At 39.1% G+C, this 25,289-nt stretch overlaps 1 protein-coding gene and 1 long non-coding RNA gene across 4 annotated transcripts; one reads left to right on the plus strand and one right to left on the minus strand.

Annotated features, from left to right (window-relative positions):
• On the plus strand, positions 1 to 16,151 carry LOC113924602. Its single transcript, XR_003520731.2, has 3 exons — positions 1 to 465; positions 15,042 to 15,188; positions 15,289 to 16,151. It is a non-coding gene; the product is annotated as an uncharacterized LOC113924602 (long non-coding RNA).
• On the minus strand, positions 2,175 to 25,249 carry PPM1K (protein phosphatase, Mg2+/Mn2+ dependent 1K). Of its 3 annotated transcripts, none has more exons than XM_027598579.2 (8): positions 25,076 to 25,249; positions 23,785 to 24,068; positions 17,656 to 18,169; positions 16,721 to 16,821; positions 9,547 to 9,712; positions 9,057 to 9,201; positions 7,956 to 8,090; positions 2,175 to 4,137 (listed from the first exon to the last, which is right to left on the minus strand). In XM_027598579.2, exons 3-8 carry the CDS (start codon positions 18,093 to 18,095, stop codon positions 4,006 to 4,008), a joined length of 1,119 nt encoding a protein of 372 aa, XP_027454380.1. In that variant the 5' UTR covers positions 18,096 to 18,169; positions 23,785 to 24,068; positions 25,076 to 25,249; the 3' UTR covers positions 2,175 to 4,005. The 3 variants fall into 3 exon arrangements, with proteins under 3 accessions (XP_027454380.1, XP_027454381.1, XP_027454378.1); XM_027598580.2 differs by lacking the exon at positions 25,076 to 25,249 and adding an exon at positions 24,145 to 24,235; XM_027598577.2 differs by lacking the exon at positions 23,785 to 24,068 and having other exon boundaries at positions 25,076 to 25,248.
• Between the last annotated feature and the right edge of the window lie 40 nt (positions 25,250 to 25,289).

Here is a 25,289-nt window from a genome sequence, read left to right on the forward strand (position 1 = left end):
TGGATGTACTTTATTAAAATGGTGTTTTGAACACAGAGATATATGATTTTAGTCTGTTCACAGTTACTCTAATACATACATTTAAAACAATGGTCAAAGCAGCAATTACATCAACTCACTAGGAAAAAGTACAAAGTACACCCAAGTAGCACTTTGGTTAAATTGTAAAACAGTGTACACAGGAGAACTTCAGCAGAAATTAAATTAACTTGGGACATATTAAGCTGCTAAGTTTTGTACTGGAATCCAATGTACTAGATGAGTCATTCTTGGAGGGGGGAAGAACTCTATTGTTTCACAGCCCAGAATACTCAACTGACCATCAGTGGACCAGCTGAGCCACCTAACAACCAGTGGGAGCTGCCCAAGTCCATGGGTCTCATTCCAGATACCAAAAGCAACAGGGAAGTCATCAGAATTTGGCTTGCAAAGAAACGGCATTTTATTTCTGCTTAAGTCATCCAGGTAAGTGAATCTAGTAAGTACAATAAAATGTAATCCAACCAAAATTTTATGTCACTTTCCATGGATAAGAGTATGTGAAAAAACGAAATGCTAAATACAAATCCATGTTTGTATTTGACTGTTTGATGCTAAACTTTAACCACGCCTTCCCCCGCCTTGAAGCATTTTCCTACTATCATATTACCTTGAAATTAAATGCTTGTCCATTCTTAGAAACTAAATGTCCTGTCTGACATTGAGGAGTTAGCATAGACCTAAATCATTCTCTGCCAGTATTCTTAATAAAAAAAAAAAAAATCAAATTCCTCTTTGAAAAAATAATTTTTATTCAGATTATGTGCTAATTCTTCAAAGCAAGTAATTTCTTTCTAATTTTGGAACTTGAGAACAGTTCACATTATAGAGTGCAGAGATTCAAAACTGTTTCCTTCAAAACAAATTTTTTTTTTCAGAAGAAAAATGCATAAGACTTTGAAGCACTTAAACACAAAAATCTACAACAAATAAACAGTTGATGGAGAGCAGGACAGCATTTACTTTTGAATATACTAGGTACTTAAGAACTTATACTTGTGAAAAATCACAATGATTTTAAGAATATTTTGCCAAGGGTGCCTGGGTGGCTCAGTCGTTAAGCGTCTGCCTTCGGCTCAGGTCATGATCCCAGGGCCCTGGGATCGAGTCTCGCATCAGGCTCTCTGCTCGGCAGGAAGCCTGCTTCTCCCTCTCCCACTCCCCCTGCTTGTGTTCCTGCTCTTGCTATCTCTCTCTGTCAAATAAATAAATAAAAATCTTTAAAAAAAAAAAAAGAATATTTTGCCAAGTCAGTGTTGGCAAATAGTTTGGCAACACATTTGATAAAGATGATTTATATACTACATATAAATGAAGGGCAAGTGTAAATTATAACGGATTTGGGTTTAATTACATTAATATATAATCTACACTATACGTACACCCACATGGTAACAGCCACATGGCAAATTCACAGTTATAGCTAAAAAACTATATTTAGAATAGTCCCTTTTTCCCCTACTATTTGCATATTCCTTGTAGGCTTATTATCTTTTGTGGATTACAATAACCTACAAATTATACTTCAACATTGTGGCTTAAAAAACAAACACCAATATGTTTTTATGCTTTAGTCAAAGTTGATTGATTTCGAGTTTTAAAAGCTTTTCAGGTGAAGCAGAGCAAAGTCCACCCCAAACCAAGGCCTAGACAACCCTACAGATTCCTCTTTGTTAAACCTGGCAATCTGCCTTAGTGCATCAGTGACTTTTGAGCTTGACAACATCCCTCCCACCCTGTGAAGAATTCAGATAAAAAATGAAACCTACATTTTCAGAATGTCATTTTGTGCTTCAGAGTTTTCATTTGCTTGTTAGTTTGGAAATTCTCCATACTCCTAAGTGAAGCTTCTATATGTAGGTTCTGGGACCTAAACATATGTCAGAAAGAGCAAGAAAGCTTTCCAGCTTTCTTAGCCTACCTTTGGTTCCTCACTTCCCAGACAATGAACAAGAGACTATTTTCTTTCCTGTAATATTTTTTACTTTCACTAAGCTTCCTTGGGGAAAAAAATTGAAATATTTCTTTTTTTTTTTAAAGATTTTATTTATTTATTTGACACAGAGAGAGAGACAGCGAGAGAGGGAACACAAGCAGCAGGAGCAGGAGCAGGAGAAGCAGGCTTCCCGCGGAGCAGGGAGCCCCATGCAGGGCTCGATCCCAGGACCCTGGGATCATGACCTGAGCCGAAGGCGGACTCTTAACGACTGAGCCACCCGGGTGCCCCGTGAAAATGAAATATTTCTTTGCCAATTTTTTTATCAAAGGAAAATTTCTGATTAATAAATGCAGGAAAACTCAAGATTCATATTCTTCCATTCCCCAAAAGATAAGAAAATGTGAATATTTATATCGGGCCATCTTCCTTCTAACAAACCTTTAAATAAAAACATAAAGACAGAAAACAAGTTGACCATGAAAACTGAGAGTGGAAGGTATACACCTCACCAACTTTATCTTCTTGGTTTCTTTTTTTGTTTGTTTCTACAACAAAACTCCGTATCATTCTTAACACTCAGTATTTTCCTCACATCCTATTATTTTATTTGCAAATTACCATATAGCAATGTAGCTTCAACATGCTAGTCTGCTTCTGTGTATTCCACAGGAATTAGCCACCATAAAATATCTCCTACGGCCATTTTAAATTCACGTCCTCACCTGCCAATAACCGTTGGTTCTCTGCTATAAAACTGCCCTCTGTTTGTCAAGAGTCCTTGGGGATAAACATTATCAATAATTTAAAGCTAACTGGTGAAGGAGCTATGCAGGATTGTTCCCTTTAACTCTCTATTACTCCAAAATTTACATATGTACATACACCCACACATATAAGAAATTTACATTGTCTGCCAAAATAAACTGCAGATATAATTCCAAACACGCACGTAGAGATTCACATTTTAACAGCAAACGTACATGCAGATATAAAGAAGTATAGTTTTACATTCCTAAGTTACATTAGCAAGCTGAAATATAGAATAATGTTCTAGATTTATTGTTATGAATCATAGAAATAAGCGAAAAGGAGACATAAACCTCACACTATGTAGCATTGTCAGTCAGTGTGGTATTATTTTTACTGATGCATTATCCAACTTGCCTACTCTATACAAGAAGTGATATAAGCATACTATATACAATACACAAAACACAAAGTTAGAGATAACAAATGGAAACCTCATACAAAATACCTGATGCTGTCAGTATTTAAGTTTGTATAGCTTTGACCAAAAGACACAGCCTGTGCATATTTTTCTGATATAAAGGAGTAGTCTGTGTATCTGTATAGCATTCTTAGCTACAGAAAAAAGAAGAATGGAGACCAAGGGACACAGCTGAAATACGAAAGTGCATTGTTGTAAATACGCACATACTTTAGCAATGTCATATTATCTGAATTAATGTCTTTTGCATTGTGAAATTTAATAGTAAGTGGTCCAGAATACAAAATATAGTCACACAGAACTCTGTTTTCACACTTACTCTTTGGTAGAACTATTAAAAACAAACTCTTGCAGCTAACACATTGCAGAGCTGTCAAAATACCTACTAATGTTGAAAAACTTGAAGGTGAGAATCCGTTAAATGAATAAAGAACAAAAATGATCAAAAGAAACTCATAGCTGCCTAAGAGTTTTAAAAATTAGAAATGTAACACTCAGCAAGTGTGTGAAAACCACTTTTCATTTGCTCACTCAACTTCGAGACTCACAATAACTGAATTACACACATATTTATACTGAGTATGTACAGCTAAACATAAATATAACAGATATTTATGAAAAACTACAGTGTAAATGGTTAGGACATTTACACTGACTTACACTGACATTTACACTGTGTACTAATCTAGTGAGTCACAGAGTCACCCTGTGTTGGGTGACTTTTGAGTTTGATCTAGTAAGTTTCTTGACATACTTGGTGAAAAACTGTTTCACAGAAATTCGAAGTCCCAGCAAGCATTCAGGCCCATCGTCCACTGGAGGCAAAGCTTCTGCTGAATGAGAAGTTGATTTCAGAGTTCTTGTACTTTCCCCAGGCACCAAAAGGCACTACTACTGCAGTACTATTATCTTCAGTACCATATTGTATTGCCTGCGAGGTTTGGCAGAAGGAAGAAGAAAACACGGGAAATCAGAGTCCGTACAAAGAAAAATCACCATTCCTCTGGAAGGCTATAATCTCATTCAAAATAGTTACTAACCCAGTTACTTCGCATTCATTCAACATGCATCAAGGTCCACACAGTTTATTAGATTGTACATAGAATAACAGAGGACCCCCCCCCCAAAAAAAAACAACCATATTAACTATATTCCACTGTAGCAATTTTGGCAACAGAAATACCAGTGGACTAAGATCAAGATATGCTCTGGAAGAAGAAAATAAAGCATTTAGCACAGGGACTAATACAAGGTAAAAAGTAATAACCTAAGGAAATGAAAGTGTATAAGATATAACAACAATAAGGTTTATTATGCTCCCTACAAAATGGAAAAGTGGCATAAACTAAATTTCTACAGTAGGAGAACTGTAAATCAATTTTAAGAACTAATTCAAATAGCAAATGACAGGGCGTCTGGGTGACTCAGTCGGTCAAGCGTCTGCCTTCAGCTCAGGTCATGATCTCAGGGTCCTGGGATCGAGTCCCACATTGGGCTCCCTGCTCAGCGGGGAGCCTGCCTCTCCCTCTGCCACTCCCCCTGCTTGTGCTCTCTCTCAATCTATCTGTCAAATAAACAAATAAAATCTTTTAAAAACACAAAACAAAACAAAAAACAAATAGCAAATGACATAGTCAGCATTGTAAGAAGTGCTCGGGATTATATGCAACAGCAAATGTATTTCAAAAGAATTAATAGCCTGAGGCCAAAACTGTGAGGGAAAAGGTTAATAAAAATATCTAATATAAAAAGCATCAAAATATTGGTACACCTGGGGGCGCCTGGGTGGCTCAGTTGGTTAAGCAACTGCCTTCGGCTCAGGTCATGATCCTGGAGTCCCGGGATCAAGTCGCGCATCGGGCTCCCTGATCAGCAGGGAGTCTGCTTCTCCCTCTGACCCAACCCCCTCTCATGCTCTCTCTCTCTCTCTCAATCGCTCTCTCAAATAAATAAATAAAATCTTAAAAAAAAATATTGGTACACCTGGGTGGCTCAGTCATTAAGTGTCTGCCTTCGGCTCGGGTCATGATCCCAGGGTCCTGAGATAGAGCCCCACATCGGGCTCCTTGCTCAGTGGGGAGTCTGCTTCTGCGTGCTGCTCCCCCTGCTTGTGTTCCCCCCCCTCTGACAAATAAATAAATAAAATCTTTTCAAAAAATTTAAAAAAAATAAAAAGCATCAAAATATAAAAAAGTTTTACAAATTGAAAGACCAAAAAAAAGTTCGCAACATCAAAGTACTAATATATTTAACATATAGGAAGTTGTTACAATAACCATGAAAAAGACAAATATGCCTATAAAAAAATGGGAAAACACTATACACAGACAAGAAATACAAGGGTCTAACGAACCTGTGCAAATGGTTAATTCCACCAACAAAGAAAAAAGATGCAAATTTAAAACACTAAAATTTGATTTTTTCTACCTATCAAACTGGCAAAAAACTATAATAAGCATTTGGAGAAACAAATTTTTATTTTTTATTTATTTTTTATTTTTTTAAGATTTTATTTATTTATTTGACAGAGAGAGACACAGTGAGAGAGGGAACAGAAGGAGGGGGAGCGGGAGAGGGAGAAGCAGGCTCTCTGCAGAGCAGGGAGCCCGAGACGTGGGACTCGACCCCAGGGCCCTGGGACCATGACCTGGGCCAAAGGCAGACGCTTAACGACTGAGCCACCCAGGAGCCCGAAACAGAATTTTTTTTTTTTTAATTTTATTTATTTGACAGAGAGAGATACAGCTAGAGAAGGAACACAGGCAGGGGGAGTGGGAGAGGGAGAAGCAGGCTTCCCGCGGAGCAGGGAGCCCGATGAGGGGCTCGATCCCAGGACCCTGGGATCATGACCCGAGCCGAAGGCAGACGCTTAACGACTGAGCCACCCAGGCGCCCCCCGAAACAGAAATTTTTAAACATGCTAGAGAGAAGTGTAACTTGGAATAGCATTTCTGGAGGACAATTTGGCAAGCTTATTAAAAGTTTTAGAATAGGGAGCCTGGGTGGCTCAGTTGGTTAAGTGTCTGCCTTCAGCTCAGGTCATGATCCCGGGATCCTGGGATCGATTCCTACATCGGGCTCCCTGCTCAACGCGGAGCCTGTTTCTCCCTCTACCCTTCCCACCTGCTCATGATCTCTTTCTCTCTCCTTTTTAATACATAAATAAAATATTTTTTTAAAAAGTTTTAGAATACAGTGTATCCTTTTATCTAGCAATTTTCTAAGAACTTTACCTGAGAAAATAATATATGAAGGAAATAGACATGCACAAGTAGACACAGGAACGTTTATACAGTGCTCTCCCTCCCTATAATATGGAAAAGTGAACATAAACTAAATTTGCTGATTAGGGGAACCAGTAAAAGAATTATGGTACACAAATATAGCAGAATACCATGCAGTCATTAAAATATCATTGCCTGTGTGAATGAGAACACACATATCTGAGACAGGGAGGTGAAATGAGAAAAGAAGTGATCATCCACAGGATTGGGCCCATTTCTGTAATCTCATGAACACACTTAGTAACCAAGGGAATACTTCATGCTTACGCATCTATTTTCAAACAAATAATGCTTTTTAAGTGAGGTCTTAAGTCTTAATTACAAATATTAGCACTTAAAAGTTTGGGCTAAATTTGCCTTCCCAGTTGCAAATGTAAAAATTGGGAAATGCAGAAGTAGCTGTTAAATTAAAGCATGACTCTAATGATCAGCGATGGCTATAACTTCGAAGAGCTATCTCTTAGGTATCTTCAAAGATATAGATAATATCTAATAGAATATTAAAGAGCACATGGAAATTTTACATTTTTACTGGGTATTCCCAATTTTATCTCTGAGAGACATACTCATACATAACATATCCATACATCTTTCTGAATTTTTTTTCACATACCCTTTCTTTTTTTTTTTTTAAGATTTTTATTTATTTGACAGAGAGAGACACAGCAAGAGAGGGAACACAAGCAGGGGGAGTGGGAGAGGGAGAAGCAGGCTTCCCGCCGAGCAGGAAGCCCGATGTAGGGCTCAATCCCAGGACCCTGGGATCATGACCTGAGTTGAAGGCAAACGCTTAACGACTGAGCCACCCAGGCGCCCCTCACACACCCTTTCTTAAAAACCAGATGTGGACTATGCTATAGTGTTCCTATACCGGATATTTACTTGGAGCTGTCTAGTTTAATGGTCTAGTGGTTGAATCTGGGAGCTTGGCTGTCTGGGTTTGAAGCCTAGTTCTGCAACTTAAAAGTTTGTAATCTTGAATAAGTTAGTTAACTTCTCAGCCTCTGTGCCTCGGTTTTCCTCATCTGTGGAAAGGCGTAATACTAGCTATAACCTCAGAAGGTTATTGTGATGATTACATGAGTTAAATTATATGTGACTAGAAGAGTGTCTGGCACATAAGTGATACTACAATTAACTATTATTATAATTTCCTGTTGCTATTACTATCATATCAAGGTGTGTACAAATCCAAAAAATAAACATAGCACATTCCCTGGCACACAGGTTTTATTTAACTACTTGGGAGAATTGTAAACATTTTGTAAACTGGGAATATTATGGAGTCAAGTGTAAAATTCCCTGTAATACTGAAGGCTCAAACACAAGATTTCAAAGAAATCTCAAGCCCGTAGTAGCCCCGCCAGGCTGTACCAAGACCTGCACCTGGGTGTTCTTCTCTCCACCCCCGACACCCACACCACCCTAAATCGGGACTTTTCTAGCAGAAGCTCTGCTCTGTCACCTGCTCAATCACTGCATGGGCTGCTTCATTGGGATCATGGCACTGATTGACAAAGTCACAGATCTCTTGACTATTCACCATGAAGTTAATTCCATCTGTAGTGAGGACCAGGAAGCTGTCATCGGCATGATGGAGCTGTAATCAGAACCAAATACACAGACTCAGCCTCTGAATAGTCTTCAAAATTCAAAGATTTTATCGGTTTGCTGAGTGGTCATCTGTGTTTAAAAGCTTAACGGTGAAAATGGAAGACCTAGATTTTGGGCAAAATTAGCAACATTTAGCATCAACCACCAAGAACGAACCCAACATGTCCTTAGTAACACCACAAAGGAAGAAGCTAGACAGCCAAATGATGAGAGGCAAGCACGCTGTAATGGTAGAGAGCACGGTCTCTGGAGCCAGGCTTCCTGGGTTTGAAATCTGCCTCTACTTTTTGGCTAGGCAAACATAGGTGAGTTCACCGATGCTCTGGATTTGTTTTCTCTGTAAAATGGGGTGGTAGTAGCTCTTCTGGACAGAGCCTGGCCCACAGTAAACCCTATTTAAGTATTTGTTAGACACAATGAATATAAGTGGGGTAGCTGTAAGACTGGAAATCATTCAATGAACAATCCCCTGCTGCCACCGTTGGGAGCCTCTATTACCTAGTACTAGGTACCAGCACTTGCAGAGAGGGAAGTGTCAGCTCACAACTGGGTGTGTGTTGAGGGTGTGTTGAGGGAAGTGTAGTGTAACTGGGGCACTGATAGGTAGCATGCAAAAGATGTCAGAGAAAGGCAGGAGGGCAATTATTTAGCTTGGTGCAAAAGGGAGGTAAAGGTCTGATTCCGAGTTGTGGTGACACTGGGTGATCAGGTGTTGGTGAGGAAGGGCACTAGAGCCATTTTACCAGGCAAATTCCAGCAAGCAGGGTAAAGCAAAAAACAGGCACTTCATCCTACAGTAGGACAGTATTTTATTTTATCTGAAAAGTTCATCTATCCTTCCATAAACTTTAAAAATCATGTTAGCTTTAATTAAGGCTTCTAAGAAAGCCTGTAGCTGGAAAAAATCCTGCTTTCATTCCTTGCATGCGTAGCAGCTGTTGCAGATTGTTACCTTAACCCTCTTTGTTTCTGGTTCTGCTATCACACCACTGGTTTTAAGATCCAAATCTCCAAGACTCCTTGTCATTGCAAGTCTGCCATTCACGTGAGGCTGTCCCAAACTATTCCAAGCCACAAAACCACCACATTTCTTGATCCTGGTCCAAGAAAAAAAGACTATGACATGATACCCAGGAAATGAAGGCACGGTTAAACTTAAGATGAAATCAGTTTAAAAGGCAAGGTTTCGGGGTGCCTGGGTGGCTCAGTCGGTTAGGCTTCTGCCTTCGGCTCAGGTCACGATCTCGGAGTCCTGGGATCAAGCCCCGAGTCGGGCTCCGTTTCTCCCTCTTCCTCTGCCCCTCCCCCCTTCCGAAGCATGCACTCTTTCTCTCTCAAAAAAATAAATAAAATCTTTAAAAAAATAAATAAAATGCAAGGTTTCATTTCTATCTTGAACTATATAAACAGCATCCTCATAGAACGATCAGTGGAGGTGGTACCTTTCTTTTTCATCTTTTCTTTCTGGAGTATGGTCAATGGTCAGCTTCATGGGTTTTCCTTTTCTACACAAAATAGCCCTGCTATCCCCAACACTGGCTACAACCAGTTCAATACCATCTCTCACGAGGGCTACTGTTGCAGTAGTCCCAGAGGTCAGAAGGGTTGCTGCAAACATTATGAAAAAGAGTATAAGTCAGTGACAAATGATTGGATATGGAACTTTTATTACAAAATAAAACACAGGCATGTTAAACTAATGCTGAAATGCATCATTCTAATCTAACTAGAGCTATGCAAATAAAATGCAAATGAACTATGTAAGTAAGAGCATGCAGAGAAAGAAGTATCTAATTCAGTAACAAGGCTCCATGCAAATAGAAAAAGTTGCTAACCTAATTTGGTAAAAAGTGCATCACTGTCTCCACATGGCCTCTATTCATATGAACTAGAGCTGACTTGAACTGATATTTATGACACCCTTGTGTGTACATCAGGTGTCAGTATTAAAAGTATTACATTTTAATTAGATTAGCTAAAATGACAGGATGACCTTTAGGTCTACTGAGCTCATTCAGGCAAGCTGACTCTTCTAAAATTTCTATGCACTCAGAAGGCTTTCTCTTCCATTTCTTCATTCCTATCCTATGACAGTATTATCAGTTAATAAGCTAAGCAAGGATGCCAAGGGCATATCATTTGCTCTTCAAGTGCTATATTTTATATTCTTTCCTTCTACAATTGTTTTATTTTTACAAATGTTCACCCAAAAAATCCTAAAATGGTTAAAGGTTCACATTCTTTTCTATTTATCTTTGTCCTCCCCAGACATGAAACAAAGTTACAGCCATTGTTATATTAGGAAAATATGGGGGATGGAGAATGAAGTTCATTCTAGTTTCCCAAATGCTTAATGTAGTTCACATTTAATTTTCTCTGAACAATAACAAAATTAAATGTCACTTGGCTTGAGGTTGCCACTATTCCCTTCATCCAGTCCAAACTGAATTTTCGCATCTTTCTTTCATTTACTAAAACCGCATCTATCTTCTTTACTATTTGTTAAAAATTTTGAAGGTGCATTGAGCCTTGCCAAAAGTGAGAATACTATGAAATTAAGGGCTACAAAGTAAAGCAAACTGGAAGAAACTGAAAAAGATAACTTATTTAAAGCAGGTATTGTCTTCAGTAACATGGTTCATTCTTTAAAGCATCTAAATAAAATATTCAGGTGATCATCCAAAGATGATTTCTTCTTTAAAGGTAGATTTAGGAAAAATGAAGTGCTACTGATTTGACTGAGGCTCAATCTTTCCAATTTTTTTTCCCCAAAAAGACACTTTAAAAAATTTCATCAGTAATACATTTTGGATGGATATATATAGATATAAAAATCTATTTTCCAATTGGTATATTAAAATGCCTGCTTTAATCAGAAAAGTAAAATGAAAAAAACATTAATAAATCCTACTTAATCTTTTATGTCCATGCTGAGTCTAATTTATTGAGAAATAGCATTTATAGTTGCACTATCTTCCCATTAATCTTTTGATTTTGGAACTGTTGTGCAAGGTAGTATCTCAGCAATGCTAAAACATATTACATATTTGTCATTGTATAACATAAATGTTTTAGCATAAGAACTAGTGATGTTCATATTACAAAAGTTAACTTTTGAGTTGCCCAAAACATTATATGGTGGGACGTTCACAGTTTAACCCCACTGTGACTTTTTCCAATGATAGGAAGCGCCAGGCAAGAGAGTACAGGCATTCACTCAGATGCTACCTGTCCAGGGAATTTAGTATTCCTCTCCTTTGCTTAAATGGTCAGCAGCAGCTTTTTTTAAAAGTGGTTTTAATTAGCTTCATCAAAAGAGTTAAAAATTCATAAACTAACACTTCCAAGTTTCGCTGTTCAGGATTCTATTGTCATTCATGGCCACCTCTGCCACCCAGGAATTTAAAAGAGCTTGAGTTTTAACCAACCCAACTTCACAGTTCCAAAATCCCAGGATTTATGGGAAAGTTTTCAAAACTAACTGTTGATTCTGGTTTGCTAAGCATCTAATAAATAAAGATTAAATAAGCATTTATTTCATTTAACATTTAACATGGAAGTAAAAATTCTCACTTTTTGCCCTAACAACATAAACTATAAAACTAAGACATCTTTCAATAAGGTCTTAACACTCACTGGACATTTCCTACTGCAAGTCATCTCAACTAATGGGGCAAAGAGGATGTGGGAACCTTCCAGTAGTCCAGGCTAGGAACCGCTGGACTCCTTCACCTGGGACAAAATTAAGCAGATCTCTCTTTCCACTGAAGCCCAGCATATAGTGTCCACGGGCTCCAGGTCTAGAGCTGCTGACCGGGCACAGTTCTCTGCCACAAATAACACGCACAGAGGCAAATAGGAAATTCACCCAGGAATTGTGCTCAAACATTACAAACCTGCAACACAGGGGAGGGCAGAGAAAAGAGCTGCAAAATAAGGGGAAGGTTTTTATTTTGGTGAAAATTTCACTAGCAAATTACATAATATTCCAGGAGGTGCCGTATCAATGAATTCAGGATTCAGTTTGCCCAAAATTGATGGTATTTTGTAGTTGAATCCATTTTTTCATCACAGAGTAAAACTTCTTAGTTTCATAGCTTCCCACGGTTCGGAAAACTATATACAAATGCAGGCATACAAAACATATATGCAGTATACCACAGACACACATCTATACACTCATTCTCTCTCTTTCACATGCGCACACCACTCACACACACTTTAACAGTTAGTCCTGAGAAGTAAATCAATACCTTTAGGAGTGGGAAAAAAGGCACTGTCAATTTGATTGGTACCAATATCAGAATTGTCCCAATAACTAACGGGAAAATTCATGGGTACAGCAGTGAGTAATTTGTATCTGACAAGCAGTACGTAGTTAGAAAGGATGTGCACTACAGTATACCACCAAATTACTGGGATTCAAATATATATTAAAAGAAATTAAAGCACCTCCTATACCAGATACAAGAAGTAACATATTTGTTAATGATGCTTAATGCATTTTTTTAATAGACTGATTAATTTAAATTGATTGTTTAAATATAGGCTAGTAAGGCTCTTGAGCTCTAGTGCATGTTTATAAGTTTATGGGATTCACAAAATGGGTATTTCTGCAGCTCTCTCCTTTCCCTAGTGTTGCAGGTCGACATATCAAAAGAAAAATGATCAAGTTTCTGAATGGCAACATACGAGTAAAAGCTGTACTTTTCAAAGTATAACCCCCCGCCCCAGTAGTTATTGTTTACCATGTAAACAATAATATGTATAAACCAAAATGGTTTTCAATATTTATTAAACACAGGTGTTCCAGACACGTAGGACTCATGAACACCGAAATCCAAGTAATGAGCTGAAGCGGTAACAGCACAATTAGTATCTCTTCAATGTCCTGTCTATTGTTCTTTTCTTTTGGCTGCGCCCAATATAAGAAGACTCAAAAACACTGCCTTTCTAACACTGGTTGTTTCGTAGAGATCAGGTAATGTGAAGCGCATGGACGTTTCCGATGGAACTCACAATGCTGCCACCAACATCTCACGCCCTGAACATCAGAGCAAGTCTTCTCTTTTTGATCCATCTGTCTCTTGGGGAGCTTTGCTGCTTTCAAGCCTTAAGCAATCTAGAAACACTTGGAAGAGTTTATAGAATGTAAAGGATAGTAATCTCAGTTTTCTACCACCCCATTTGTTTTAAGTGAGGTTTGTTCATAAACAGGAGAGTAATGGGATATCATTTGAATTTGCTGGCTGGTTTCATTAATTGTAAAAATACACAACTGGCATGAATTGAATACAAAAATATTTAAAGAGGATGATGAAATTAGCTTCATAAATAAGGGTAATTTCAAAATGTGTCAACAACAAATCAATAAAAATAGCCAACAATTTCGTAAGGGCAAGATTCTTGCTGTTTTTGGTAAGTGGCACTCTGATTTTCTTCTCCTCAAACCACCCCATTTTAAACTGAAATAGTAACTGTTTTAAATGCCAACAAGATAATTTGAAGCACTTTATGCAGATGTGACAGTTTTGGACTAAATTCTTGAAGAGGAAAATGTTTTATGTTCACTTTATTTTTTTCACTTTCTCTCAAGAAAGCTAATATAGTATAACTGAGGGGTATTCTTCCCATTTATACCCCAAATTCTACCATTACTGATTCATTCCTATGGTTTAACCAATCTCTTTTCAGGCTTCCCCTACCTAAAATTCAAATCCACACAGGAGTGATAACTCATTAAAACACATACATTATGGTAATAATTTGATTAAATCAGCTCTAGGATAATCAAAGAATAAATTGTAATAACTTTGGTGAGAAAGAATATGCATGGAGATCAGGTCAGTCCAAATCATTATTGAGGGCCTTCCAGAGTCTATACAGGGGGCTGAGTGCTGGAGATTCAAAATGAATAAGCATGGTGACTTGACTACCTTTAAGCCCCTCACTGAAAGGGTTCAAGGAGGCAAAATGGGACTGATGCTGATAGAAAAGGTTAAAAAAAAAACACACACAAAAAAAACCTGGAAAGGGCAAACTGCACTTACTTCACAATTTTTTTTAACTGGCCTGGGTCCTACCTATAGCTATACCAAAAATAATATTATGCATTCTTATAATACTGATACGGCTTCAGTTCTTACTAAAAACCAAAAAAAAAAAAAAAAAAAAGTTTTTAATTTAAATAACTTTGAAATCTGAAACATGTTTTTTTAATCCACAAAAAAGTTAAACAACTTACAGCATCTATCTTCAGTGGCCTTAATATATTTGATAAAATAGGCCCCAAATATCAAAAGGCAATTTTTAGCAATGTTGAAAGCCTTGGCAACTTACTAAGAATAAATTTTAAAAGTTGTTCCCAAAATACTTATTTAAAAACACACACAGACCAAGCAATCTGTAAGAATACATACAAAACAAGATTTAAGAACAACAATGTCATAGTGCAGCCCTTTCTTTTGGTAGCACACTAGGTATGGTTCTGCCGTACTCCACTATACTTGTAAACAAATGGCCATTAAATGGAAAGTGAATTTTAGAATAGCTTATGAAAGTTCTGAGATCATTAGCTCAAGGTGTATGACAGACGAACTAAGTTAAATACAGTTTAAATTTATTATTAGAAATTAATTATATTTTTATGATTACTTTCTTTGTACAATTGTCTCTGAGTAAGGCACCTTTAGGAAGTTTCTTTTAAGGTGGGCCAGTTAAACAAATTTTTTCCCTAACTTCAAAATTCCCTTGAATTATAATTTATTATTTAATAAAATGAAAGGGGTCCTCTCATATTTTAGGCCAAATCTCAGTTTTCAGCATTTTCATTGATTAGATCCTTTACCAAAGGGCTGACTGCACCCATGAAGGGCTAATGTTTTGACTGTTGGCCTGCACATTCCCCATGATAAACTTGAGTGTTTTCTTCTGACAGGTAGGTTCTACCTGTCTACAGGACAGCTGGGGAACACCACCGGCATTAGAGCCAATAAACACCATGGTGTGAGATACAGCCAACCTGGTTATGGATGAAACCAGAGCATGCTAATATTCAGAGTCATAAAAATGAAACTACAAGAAGGTGTTTGACTGTTCTCTTCTACCTCCTATATTTTACCCATTAGGAGCAAGAGCTCAATCTTATACTACAATTTACCTTCTCTCAACCTCTATTTTCAAAGGTGAGGAGCCAGCTGGAAGGAAAAAAGTCCAAAGGAATGAAGGAGAAGAGAAAATGGGCCGAATGATCTACAAACAAGAAAACAAATCCCTGAACAAAGAGAGTGGACTCTAATGCTTTTCCAAAAAGTATGATGACAGTAAGGTTCTCAAAAAAGGGCAGGAAACATCTTATAAGATGGCGAATAGAGCCATCCTAGTCATCTTCTATAATCCTCATCAGTAAACATGCCCGTGAGAGAGGCCACTGTGGGTGCCAGGAAAATCCCAGCCCTCACTCTGCAACTGGCCTTATCAGTGAAATGAGAATTTCCATCCCTATGCTCTCAACTGAAAATTGTGAAATGTTATTTCTGTGGTGCTTTGACTTCCTTTAAATAAAAAGATGAACCAAACACGGATTAATATTGCATGATTCACTTTCAAATCAGTTACGAGGTCTGTATGCATACATTTAAATGGTCACTGCAGAAGTTTTCAAGATTACCTTTAGGAACAAAAGATTTGGGGGTCAGCTAACTAGAAAACACCAACTACATTTTTCTGAATGCTTTTGATAAATTTAGTCAAAATCAGAAACATTTTACTTTCAAAATTTAAGGACATACAATACGTAAATTTTAAAATTCAGCTGACATGTCCTTGTGTTTAACAAATAAAAACAAAAATATCACTAGTTACCACAAAGCTGCAAGACCAAAGTCTTTTAGAAGTGGGAGAAAACATATCTTCCTTCTGAAGATTAAACAGAGTAGTGCATGTTACCCATTGTCTTTTTTTTTTTTTTAAGATTTTATTTATTTATTTGACAGAGACACAGTGAGAGAGGGAACACAAGCAGGGGGAATGGGAGAGGGAGAAGCAGACTTCCCACCAAGCAGGGAGCCCGATGTGGGGCTCGATCCCAGGACCCTGGGATCATGACCTGAGCTGACGGCAGACGCTTAACGACTGAGCCACCCAGGCGCCCCCCATTGTCTTTTCTTATTTAGGACCAGTTAGCAATCTTCTTGTCTGAACAATTACTATGTGGCTAAATGAGATTACCCTATAGTCTATTTCAGTACTTACTCAACAGATTCATCTAAAAAACCAAAACAGTAAACCCTCCCATACTATGGACCTCCTGTCCACATAAAGAGCAAATTTAAAAAATTTTTTAATCTTTTTAAAATTTAAATTCAATATCAGAACCATTTTAGAGCTTCAATTTTTGAAAAATATATTTTTCATGTCCAATATATTTCATTTAAAAATGAGGTACTAACACTACACTGGATTCCAAACAGCATTTAAGGTTATTTCTTATATAAAATCACTTTCAATATAAGCATCCTCACAAATAAACTTGCATTCCCACCCCTAAAGGGCTTAAATTGTTTCCTTTCATTAGACATACCCCAATACCCTAAGGAATGTGATTGTTTTACTTACCATCAGCAGACAGGTGGGCATGCCTTGCAAAGGCTTTATCTATTTCTAGAAAAGCCAAGGTCAACAGAGTTTCCAAGTTCTTCTCCTTAGGAAGCAAATCCCTTTGTGGAGAGGAAAAGAGAGTCCCAAACAATCATTTTATAATAGGTTTCTCTTCTTCATCTAGGTCCCTCTGGCTAGCTGCTACTCCATACAATGGACCGCCATGGTTTGCCTTTCAGATGCTTAAAATCCACAGATTAACAATTCAAATTAGGAAATAACTAGACAAGGAGATAAGCCTATAAGAACAATAAAATAAAAGTCCAAGTTTCCGTCCTTAAAGATTAATACTCTATCCACAACCCTGGGAGGTCAAAATTCCTTCAAATAAATGTACACCACTAAGTTCAAAATATGAATAAATCAACTGATGAACAGCATGAATAACTACAGGAAGACCAGAAATAGTCATATGTTCTCCCCCTCTTTTAATTCAAGTCATATGATCCCCAAAATACGTTAGTAATTACTGCAGTAAATAAACTTTTTAAAGAGCTCCAAAACACCCTCATTAAATGCATTCTCCCCATCCTACTGTCAATCATCTAAAGCCATTCATACCCCTTGAAAGAATTACCATTTATTGAAGTACTATATGCCCTGCACTGGAGTAAATGCTTTTCCTAATACATGAGATCCTGTACTATATAGCTTGATACGATCACAAATCAAAGTGTTGTTGATCCTGGTCAATGCTTTCACCAGGTGAGTTGTCAAAACATACACTGCGGAATGGTGGTAACTACCAGTAATAAAGGGCATGCTTAAGCCACTGCTTGTTCGTAAAACAACAGTATGGAACCAGTGAACATCATCTCGGCCAAAAGGTTAAAGTTTAAACATGAAGTATAAGGTAAACTGCAAAGTCAAGAGCGAAAAGTCATTGTACATACATGATGCATTTCTCCATGTGGGTGTGGCAGAAATCAGCAGCTGCAGGTCCGCCGTGCCCGTCGTACACGGCAAAGTACAGGACCTCATCTGTTAGCTGAGCGCTGTCAAATCGGTCTTCGTTCTCTTTCCGTTTGCCAATATGCGAGGCGCAGCCTACGTTTTCCAGGCTGATTTTGGGAATTGGCTTGCCGTACTTAATGCTGGGCGGCAGCAGAATGGGCTCATCGATGCGGTTATCCCAGATCCCAAAATTATCCCAAGTGGCCGGACGCCCACTACCATCCGGGTCAAACCGAGAACACCTAGCCTCTGAAGTGGAGCTGTGGCAGGCGGGCGTCAGCCGCTTGTCGTCCTGCAGTAGGCGGGAGCTTAGCAGCACTCTCCTTCTCACCTGGTTCCCACCACTTCTAACCAAAGTAATTAAGGCAGCTGTGGACATAACTCCAAAGGACTCAGGAATGAGGGAAAGGTCAATAGAACAATAATGGAATGTCTTCAAGAAAAATGATGTGACTGGGGAGAGAAAGAGAGAGATTCCGTCAGTAATTCCACATATAACTGATGTTATGATTAGATATTACCAAAACGTAAGGCCATAAAGAATGTGGCATCTAACAGCCTACTTCTAAGAATAGTGGATCAAAACCAAAACTGATTTACCTACCCCTTTCACAGTGTTTAAATTCTATAAAGATGTGACAATGTGTATATATCATATAGAACAAGTGTTTCTCAAACTTTAACCTACAGTCACCCGGGGAACTTGTTAAAAAGCAGATTCTGATTCAGTCGGCCTGGGGTGGAGCCTGAGATTCTGCGTTTCGAGCCAATTCCCTGGTGACAGCAAACTGCTGATCCAGCAGGCCCATATTTTGCATAGCAATAATATAAAATACGGGTGTAAATAAATATTCTTCCCTTCATTAACTCCATTGCTCTAAAGAAAGGGTCGGGGCAAATGTTGACAGTATCAAAGTCTCTTAAGGGAGAAAGAAATAAGAAAAGTAATTGGTTAATAGGACAGTTCTGTACTCAGAGGGCCCAAGTTTTAGCAAAGACACAATCTAGGATCTAAATTCTGTTTTCTTTTAAGATTTGTCAACTTAACAACCTTCACACATTTCATTACTATGGTTAATGTAGAATGGTTCGTGCAAACACTCCCACAGGCACAAGGATGAGCCAGTTCCGATGTGTGTGATCACTGGATTAGGGGGCACCACCTTTGTGACTTATGAGCAACTGATCTATGCATTTACATTAACAACTGCTGGTCTCCATCTACCCCAGCCCAGCAGCCCAGCCCTTGCGTGCCCTGCAGACTAGGAGCTAGCGCCCGAGCCCAGACCACATTTCTTTGAAACTATTACTCTGCACCCCCATTTCTGGACTCTGCCCCAAAGCTGAATCCTCCCCTGGGTGTTGTCAGGGGGAATTCCTACACCCCTGCAGGAAGGGCTGTGTTTCTGGCAGTTTTCCATATAAATAAGGTTCTAAGCAAAAATTCAACTCCACGGTACCTTGTTCTGTTGTTACTTTATGTATTAAAAACCAACTGGAAAAGATAGCATGTCAAGACTCATAATGCTGGTGGAGGGTATACAGGTATTATATTACTCTCAATTGCATGTTTGAATTATTTCATGATACAAAGTGGACTTGAAAAAATATCTCAGCAAAAGCCACATACGCACACATACAAAGCCCAACTTGAGTGAACCCGTAAGTAAATGCATTGCAGATTTCAAATAAATCTTTGGAAATCAGTCTAGCTCTGTGTATGAACAGTAAATAAAACAGTAGAAAGAAAAGATGAAATTCCAAAGAACTCCCTTAGATATCTATGCAATGAAAAACATATGCGCCCTGCCTTCATAGAATTTAGTATAAAGAAGGCCTCCCAAAGAATTAATGTATCATGAAAGACTTAGGAGGCCATTCTTTCTTGGCCTTTTAGCTAATATCATGTATAAAAGATTGAAACTCACTTCTATGACAATATTAGGAGTGGAGGAGACATAGTATCTCTGGTTATCAAGTATGAAAGAGAAGCAACACATTAAATTACCAAAAAAAGGTGTTTATTCCTTTGCTTCTGTGATATTTTCATTCAGCAACAATAACTATGTTAAATAAAGGTAAGGACTTGTGAAGAAATTTCAAACTATAATACAGTCTACACTAGGGAACTAAGTACTGATTATTGATGGAGATAATTTACAGAGCAACTTTATACCATAAAGAAAAAAATAAAACTTTCAAGATACATTTATTAGAAACCATTAATATTTGAAGAGTGCACCAGAAATTAGTGAAGTATGATTCTTTCTTCTTTTAAACCTAGCTATAGCTGACAATACAACATTTTTTTAGTTTCAGGGGCACAATATAATGAGTCTGTTTTTGTATAAGCAAAGTACTATTCTTTTGGCTTCAATCTGAAATCATGAAGGCTATATTCAGCCTTGGGCCATTTTGCAGTCGTTCACCTACTTTAAACAAGAGTTCTAGAATTAGAAGCAAATAAATATTGAGTAAATTTTTTGCAGCTCTTTTAGGGCACTCTTTCTTCTCTCTCACTCTCTCCTCCAAAAAAAAAAAAAAACCCAACCAAATAAACAAACAAAAAAAACCCTCCAGAGCCACATTTTATTATTATTTTTTTAATTAACATATAATATATTATTTGTTTCAGGGGTTACAGGTCTGTGATTCATCCATCTTACAAAATTCACAGTGTCAGAGCTGCATTTTTAGCAGGAAACAAATATCCATTGGAAACATTATTTAAGAATGAAATAAAATGGGGCATCTGGATGGCTCAGTCGGGTGAGCACTGGACTCTCGGTTTCGGCTCACTGTCCTGCTCTCATGGGTTGTGGGCTCCAGCCCCACCGTTGGGCTCTGTGCTCAGCCCAGAGTCTACTGGAGATTCTTTCCCCCTGGCCCCTTCCTCCTCACACTCCAGCTCTCTCTCTCTCTCTCTCCCTGAAATAAATAAATAAATCTTTAAAAAAAAAGAAATGAAATAAAATGCAAGTTGGACAGTTTCTTTAAAAGCTTCGCTGGACTAAAATCAATCATCAACCTGGCCTCCCTCCTCATTTATTATCTGCACAATCACCTCAGAAAGTAAGCAGAGTAGTCATAGGAAAACATTTACTTTAGGGAATACTTTTGGCCTAGATGAAATGTAAGCCAGATATATAGCTAAATTACAAAACTAGATCAGCACCACTTACGCAAGCAGGTGACTTTGTATATTTCCAATGTAATATAACTAAATCATATTAATCTCCACATTTTCTGGGGAAACAATTCAAAGAGGACCTGTGTTCCCAAGCTCAATAACTACTTTGAATTAAACCTACACATCAAGAAAAGTTTCCTCCAGAGATTCAAGCTAGGAATCTAGTCATTACCTGCCCCCAGTTCTCCAAAATGCCCATAGATATGACTACACACTGACTAGCAGACAAGAGAGTATAATTTATGACGTGGAAAAAAAACCCAAAGCCTGTGGGAGAAAAAATAACAACACATCAGTGTTCTTCATAACAAAAAGAGTGGAGAACAAACTGACAAACGCCTAGGAGATGTTTTTATTATTTGTCAGTTCAGCAATTATAAATTGGCATGTGATCATTCTGCAAAAAAAAAAAAAAAGTTTATTCAGGAATCCTTTATGTCAATATCTATCTCAGTCAGAAATCAAGGATAGCTTTTTTTTTTTTAAAGATTTTATTTATTTTTTGACACAGAGAGAGAGGGAACACAGGTAGAGGGAATGGGAGAGGGAGAAGCAGTCTTCCTGCTGAGCAGGGAGCCCGATGTGGGGCTCGATCCCAGGACCCTGGGACCATGACCTGAGCCGAAGGCAGACGCTTAATGACTGAGCCACCCAGGCACCCCAAGGCTAGCTTATTTTTATAAACCATTTTAACATTTATATTCAAGCTTTGAAAGTAAAAGTCATCCAAAAGAGTCAAAGGGCAGAAGTAATTCTGCTTGAAAGCCATTTGAAGACACAAAAATGGCAGAGCAAGAGTTAAATCAACTAAGAGCACAAGAACACATTACCAACACACCACATTCAACTAACAAAAATAAAATGCAAAAACTATGCTAAGCAAGAAAATAAAGATAAAGAACTTGGCTAGAATCCTAGTGACAGAACAGGTTATTTATATCAGCAATCTAAACTATATTGATAGTCATATACCAAAAGGAAAAAGAAAATGGACAATCTTCCTTCTAAACTTTTCCAAATCCCTTTTTATTTCCCAATCATAATAAAAATGCAGGACCCACAAATTTACTTTAATCACATGAATTTTTAAAAATGTGAGTATGGGGTGCCTGGGTGGCTCAGTCGTTAAGCGGCTGCCTTCAGCTCAGGTCATAATCCCAGGGTCCTGGGATCGAGCTCCGCATCAGGCTCCCTGCTCAGCGGGAAGCCTGCTTCTCCCTCTCCCACTCCCCCTGCTTGTGTTCCTGCTCTCGCTGTCTCTGTCTCTGTCAAATAAATAAAATCTTTTAAAATAAAAAAATGTGTGAGTATGCACACATATACACACACAGAAACCCCTATATATTCTACATACTGTCAGTAAGTGAGTGCCTGAAAATATCTTTCTTTTTCATCATTTTCACACTGATTGTGACCAGGCCTTCTCCATCTTCTTCCTTAATGTTTTAACAGTTTAATATGATACTTGAAAGTCCTGACACAGAACTCTTGACCAGCGAAAGATGTTGGCACCTGGTTTAACAATTCTGACTAGCGGGAGGGATTCTCAGCAAAGAGGGTTAAATTGGGAGTAAGCTCATAGCCCACAAGAGTTAAGCACAGATTCTGCGTGAGGGCACTGCTGAAAACCCACATCCTGAGAGTAGGAAATCTCAGGTGAAATGCATCAGGAAGGGAAAAAAATGCATTTGGTTTGTAGTGAACTTTTGAAGTACATACTTGATTTAAAAATAAAAGGTGGTGAAGAAAAGCCACAATTTACAGCTACAAGATTGCTATGCCAATTTTGCATCTTCATACCACTCCCATTTTATAATCCCTCAATGGTTTAAATATCTCAGAGCTGTCCAAATTTATTTTTGGATAAGAGAGTCACTCACTGTCTCTGTCAGGAGGATACACTTGGGATTTGAGTTAAACTGTTGACTGCTGAAAGGTCAAAAGGGCAAATTTTTGTTGTAATTTTAAGTGCATGCCAAAATTATTCAGGCACTCTACGGTTCACTGCTACAGAAAACTTCTTAGATTGATCTCTCCAGCAAAAATATTTAAGAAAATATTCATATTTGCCCATTATAAAGCAGCACTCGGGTATCTTTACATCAGTAACTCCCGCAAAGAAAACAACAGATAATTTTAATATTCTCAAAGCAAATTTTTTTTTAAGATTATTTATTTATTTATTTATTTGACAGACACAGATGGCGAGAGCAGGAACACAAGCAGCGGGAGTGGGAGAGGGAGAAGCAGGCTTCCTGCCGAGGAGGGAGCCCGATGCGGGACTTGATCCCAGGACCCTGGGATCATGACCTGAGCCGAAGGCAGCCGCTTAGCAACTGAGCACCCAGGCGCCCTCAAAGCAAATATTTCTTTATCAACTTTTTAAAAGACAACCAATGCATCCAGTAAATTCAAATGGTATGGAAACCTCCCAAAAGTATTTCAGGAAATGTGGACTCCAGTATCTTATCAGTACTCTGCTGGGAGGAAGGGAAACAAATTTTAATAGTCTACATGAGGGAAAGAACAACAATAAAAACCCCAAATGAGTCCCCTTGGGTTTGATGTGAACATGTTTAGATGTGTGAATAGAGGAATGAAAGTCCTGAAAAGTATTCATTGTTCTATGTCCATAGATATCTTTTAAAACATCTTTGTTAATGTGGATATAACTCACAGACCACATTCCAAACCTGTACCTTTATACTTCTTTAAGGGTCTTCCTTGACATTCTACACTACATCAACAGCACCTCTCCCCTCTTAAGATTCTAGTCAAGGGAGGTGCCTGTGTCGATCATCAATAGAAAGTGACTCTGGTAGCAAGAAAAAAATCATTAGCAAGAACTCACTACTCAAAAATATAACTATTTTATTACCCAGTGGTGCATCTGTTCTCTTCCTCTAATACCATGACATCACTACTCTTCTTCAAGACCATTATAATCCGTCACTTGTCACTCATTCTGAAACCGGCGACAATCTCATTCTTGAGGATGGTGGAGGATGGGTGCAAAGGGCTTAAGAGGCCTTGCTGCACATTTTCAATATGAAGCTCAGGAAGGCCAGTGGAGCTTTAGGGACTCCAAATTCCCCGGCTATTTCCACCCGGAATCTCGTCTTTGTCGTCTCCTGCGAAATCTCTCATCTACACGAGCGGTTGCTAAAAAAAAAAACCATCACCAGCCACAAGGCCTCTCTTGGCAAAGCAAAACCCACACCCTCAGATAGACACCAACCAGGGCTCTGCATCCTGCTCTATTCCTGTCCCCTGAAACGCTCGCCCTCGGACAGTTCAGGATCCCGGGCTGTCCTCGCTGGCTGTGACAGATGAGTAGCCAGTGTGGTAGACTGCAGGAAGCACACCCTCCCGCCCGCGCAGCACTGCAGATGGCTGGATTCCCTCCAGCACCTTCCGCCGCCCGGTCTCCGCCTCCCAACCACCCTCTCCCCGCACAGATCTCGGGTGTCGCCACGTCTCCTCAATCCGGTTGCATCTGGGGCGATGACGTCCGGGGTGCGAGCAGGACCACCCGGATCCTCCCTACGGAGAAATGCGAACGAGCGGCCCCCGGCCTTTCCACCATCCAGTCCATGGTCCCTCCTGCCTTCCAACCCCGGCCCACTCCACTCGCAATGGTGACGCCCCCAGCCTGCAGTCAAGTTCAAGGCCGAGTGCGGGGTCTCGGCGGGAAACGCCCACTGCCTGCAGCGCAGCCGGGGTGGGCCGCGACAGGACCACGCTACTCATGACCTCCAAAGAGAAAAAAGCGGCGCACAGAGAACCCAGACGCTGACTGTGGGGCTGGGGGATTTAAACCTACATTTCCCCTTCCCTCCCTGACGAACTCTCCGTTTACTCTCCATTCCGCAGACCCTGAGCGCTGGCATGCGACCCTGCCTATAAATAATATCATAAACTGTTAGAAATAAATGAAGTGCACTCTCTAGGGCACCTGGGTGGCTCAGCTGGTTAAGCCGCTGCCTTCGGCTCGGGTCATGATCCTGGAGTCCCGGGATCGAGTCCCGCATCGGGCTCCCTGCTCAGCGGGGAGTCTGCTTCTCCCTCTGACCCTCTTCCCTCTCGTGCTATCTCTCATTCTCTCTCTCAAATAAATAAAATCTTAAAAAAAAAAAGAAAGAAATGAAGTGCACTCTCTAGGCTCTTACCTCGCGATGGTTACGTCCTGGAAATTTTCTAATTAATCAACGGAGGGCGGGGAAGGGACTTTCCTGCTGGGTAAATAAGATTGCCTTCCCCGATATTTCTGGTCTCGGAGCGAGCAGCTAGAACAGCCACTGGCTCTTCTGCTGGAAAATCTCGAGAATTTTTCGCCTGCAGTGAGCCAGATGGAGAGGGAAGTCTGTTCCCGCTGACTGACGG

This window comes from Zalophus californianus, chromosome 2, assembly GCF_009762305.2.
Source record: "Zalophus californianus isolate mZalCal1 chromosome 2, mZalCal1.pri.v2, whole genome shotgun sequence".
Taxonomy (NCBI): Eukaryota; Metazoa; Chordata; class Mammalia; order Carnivora; family Otariidae; genus Zalophus; species Zalophus californianus.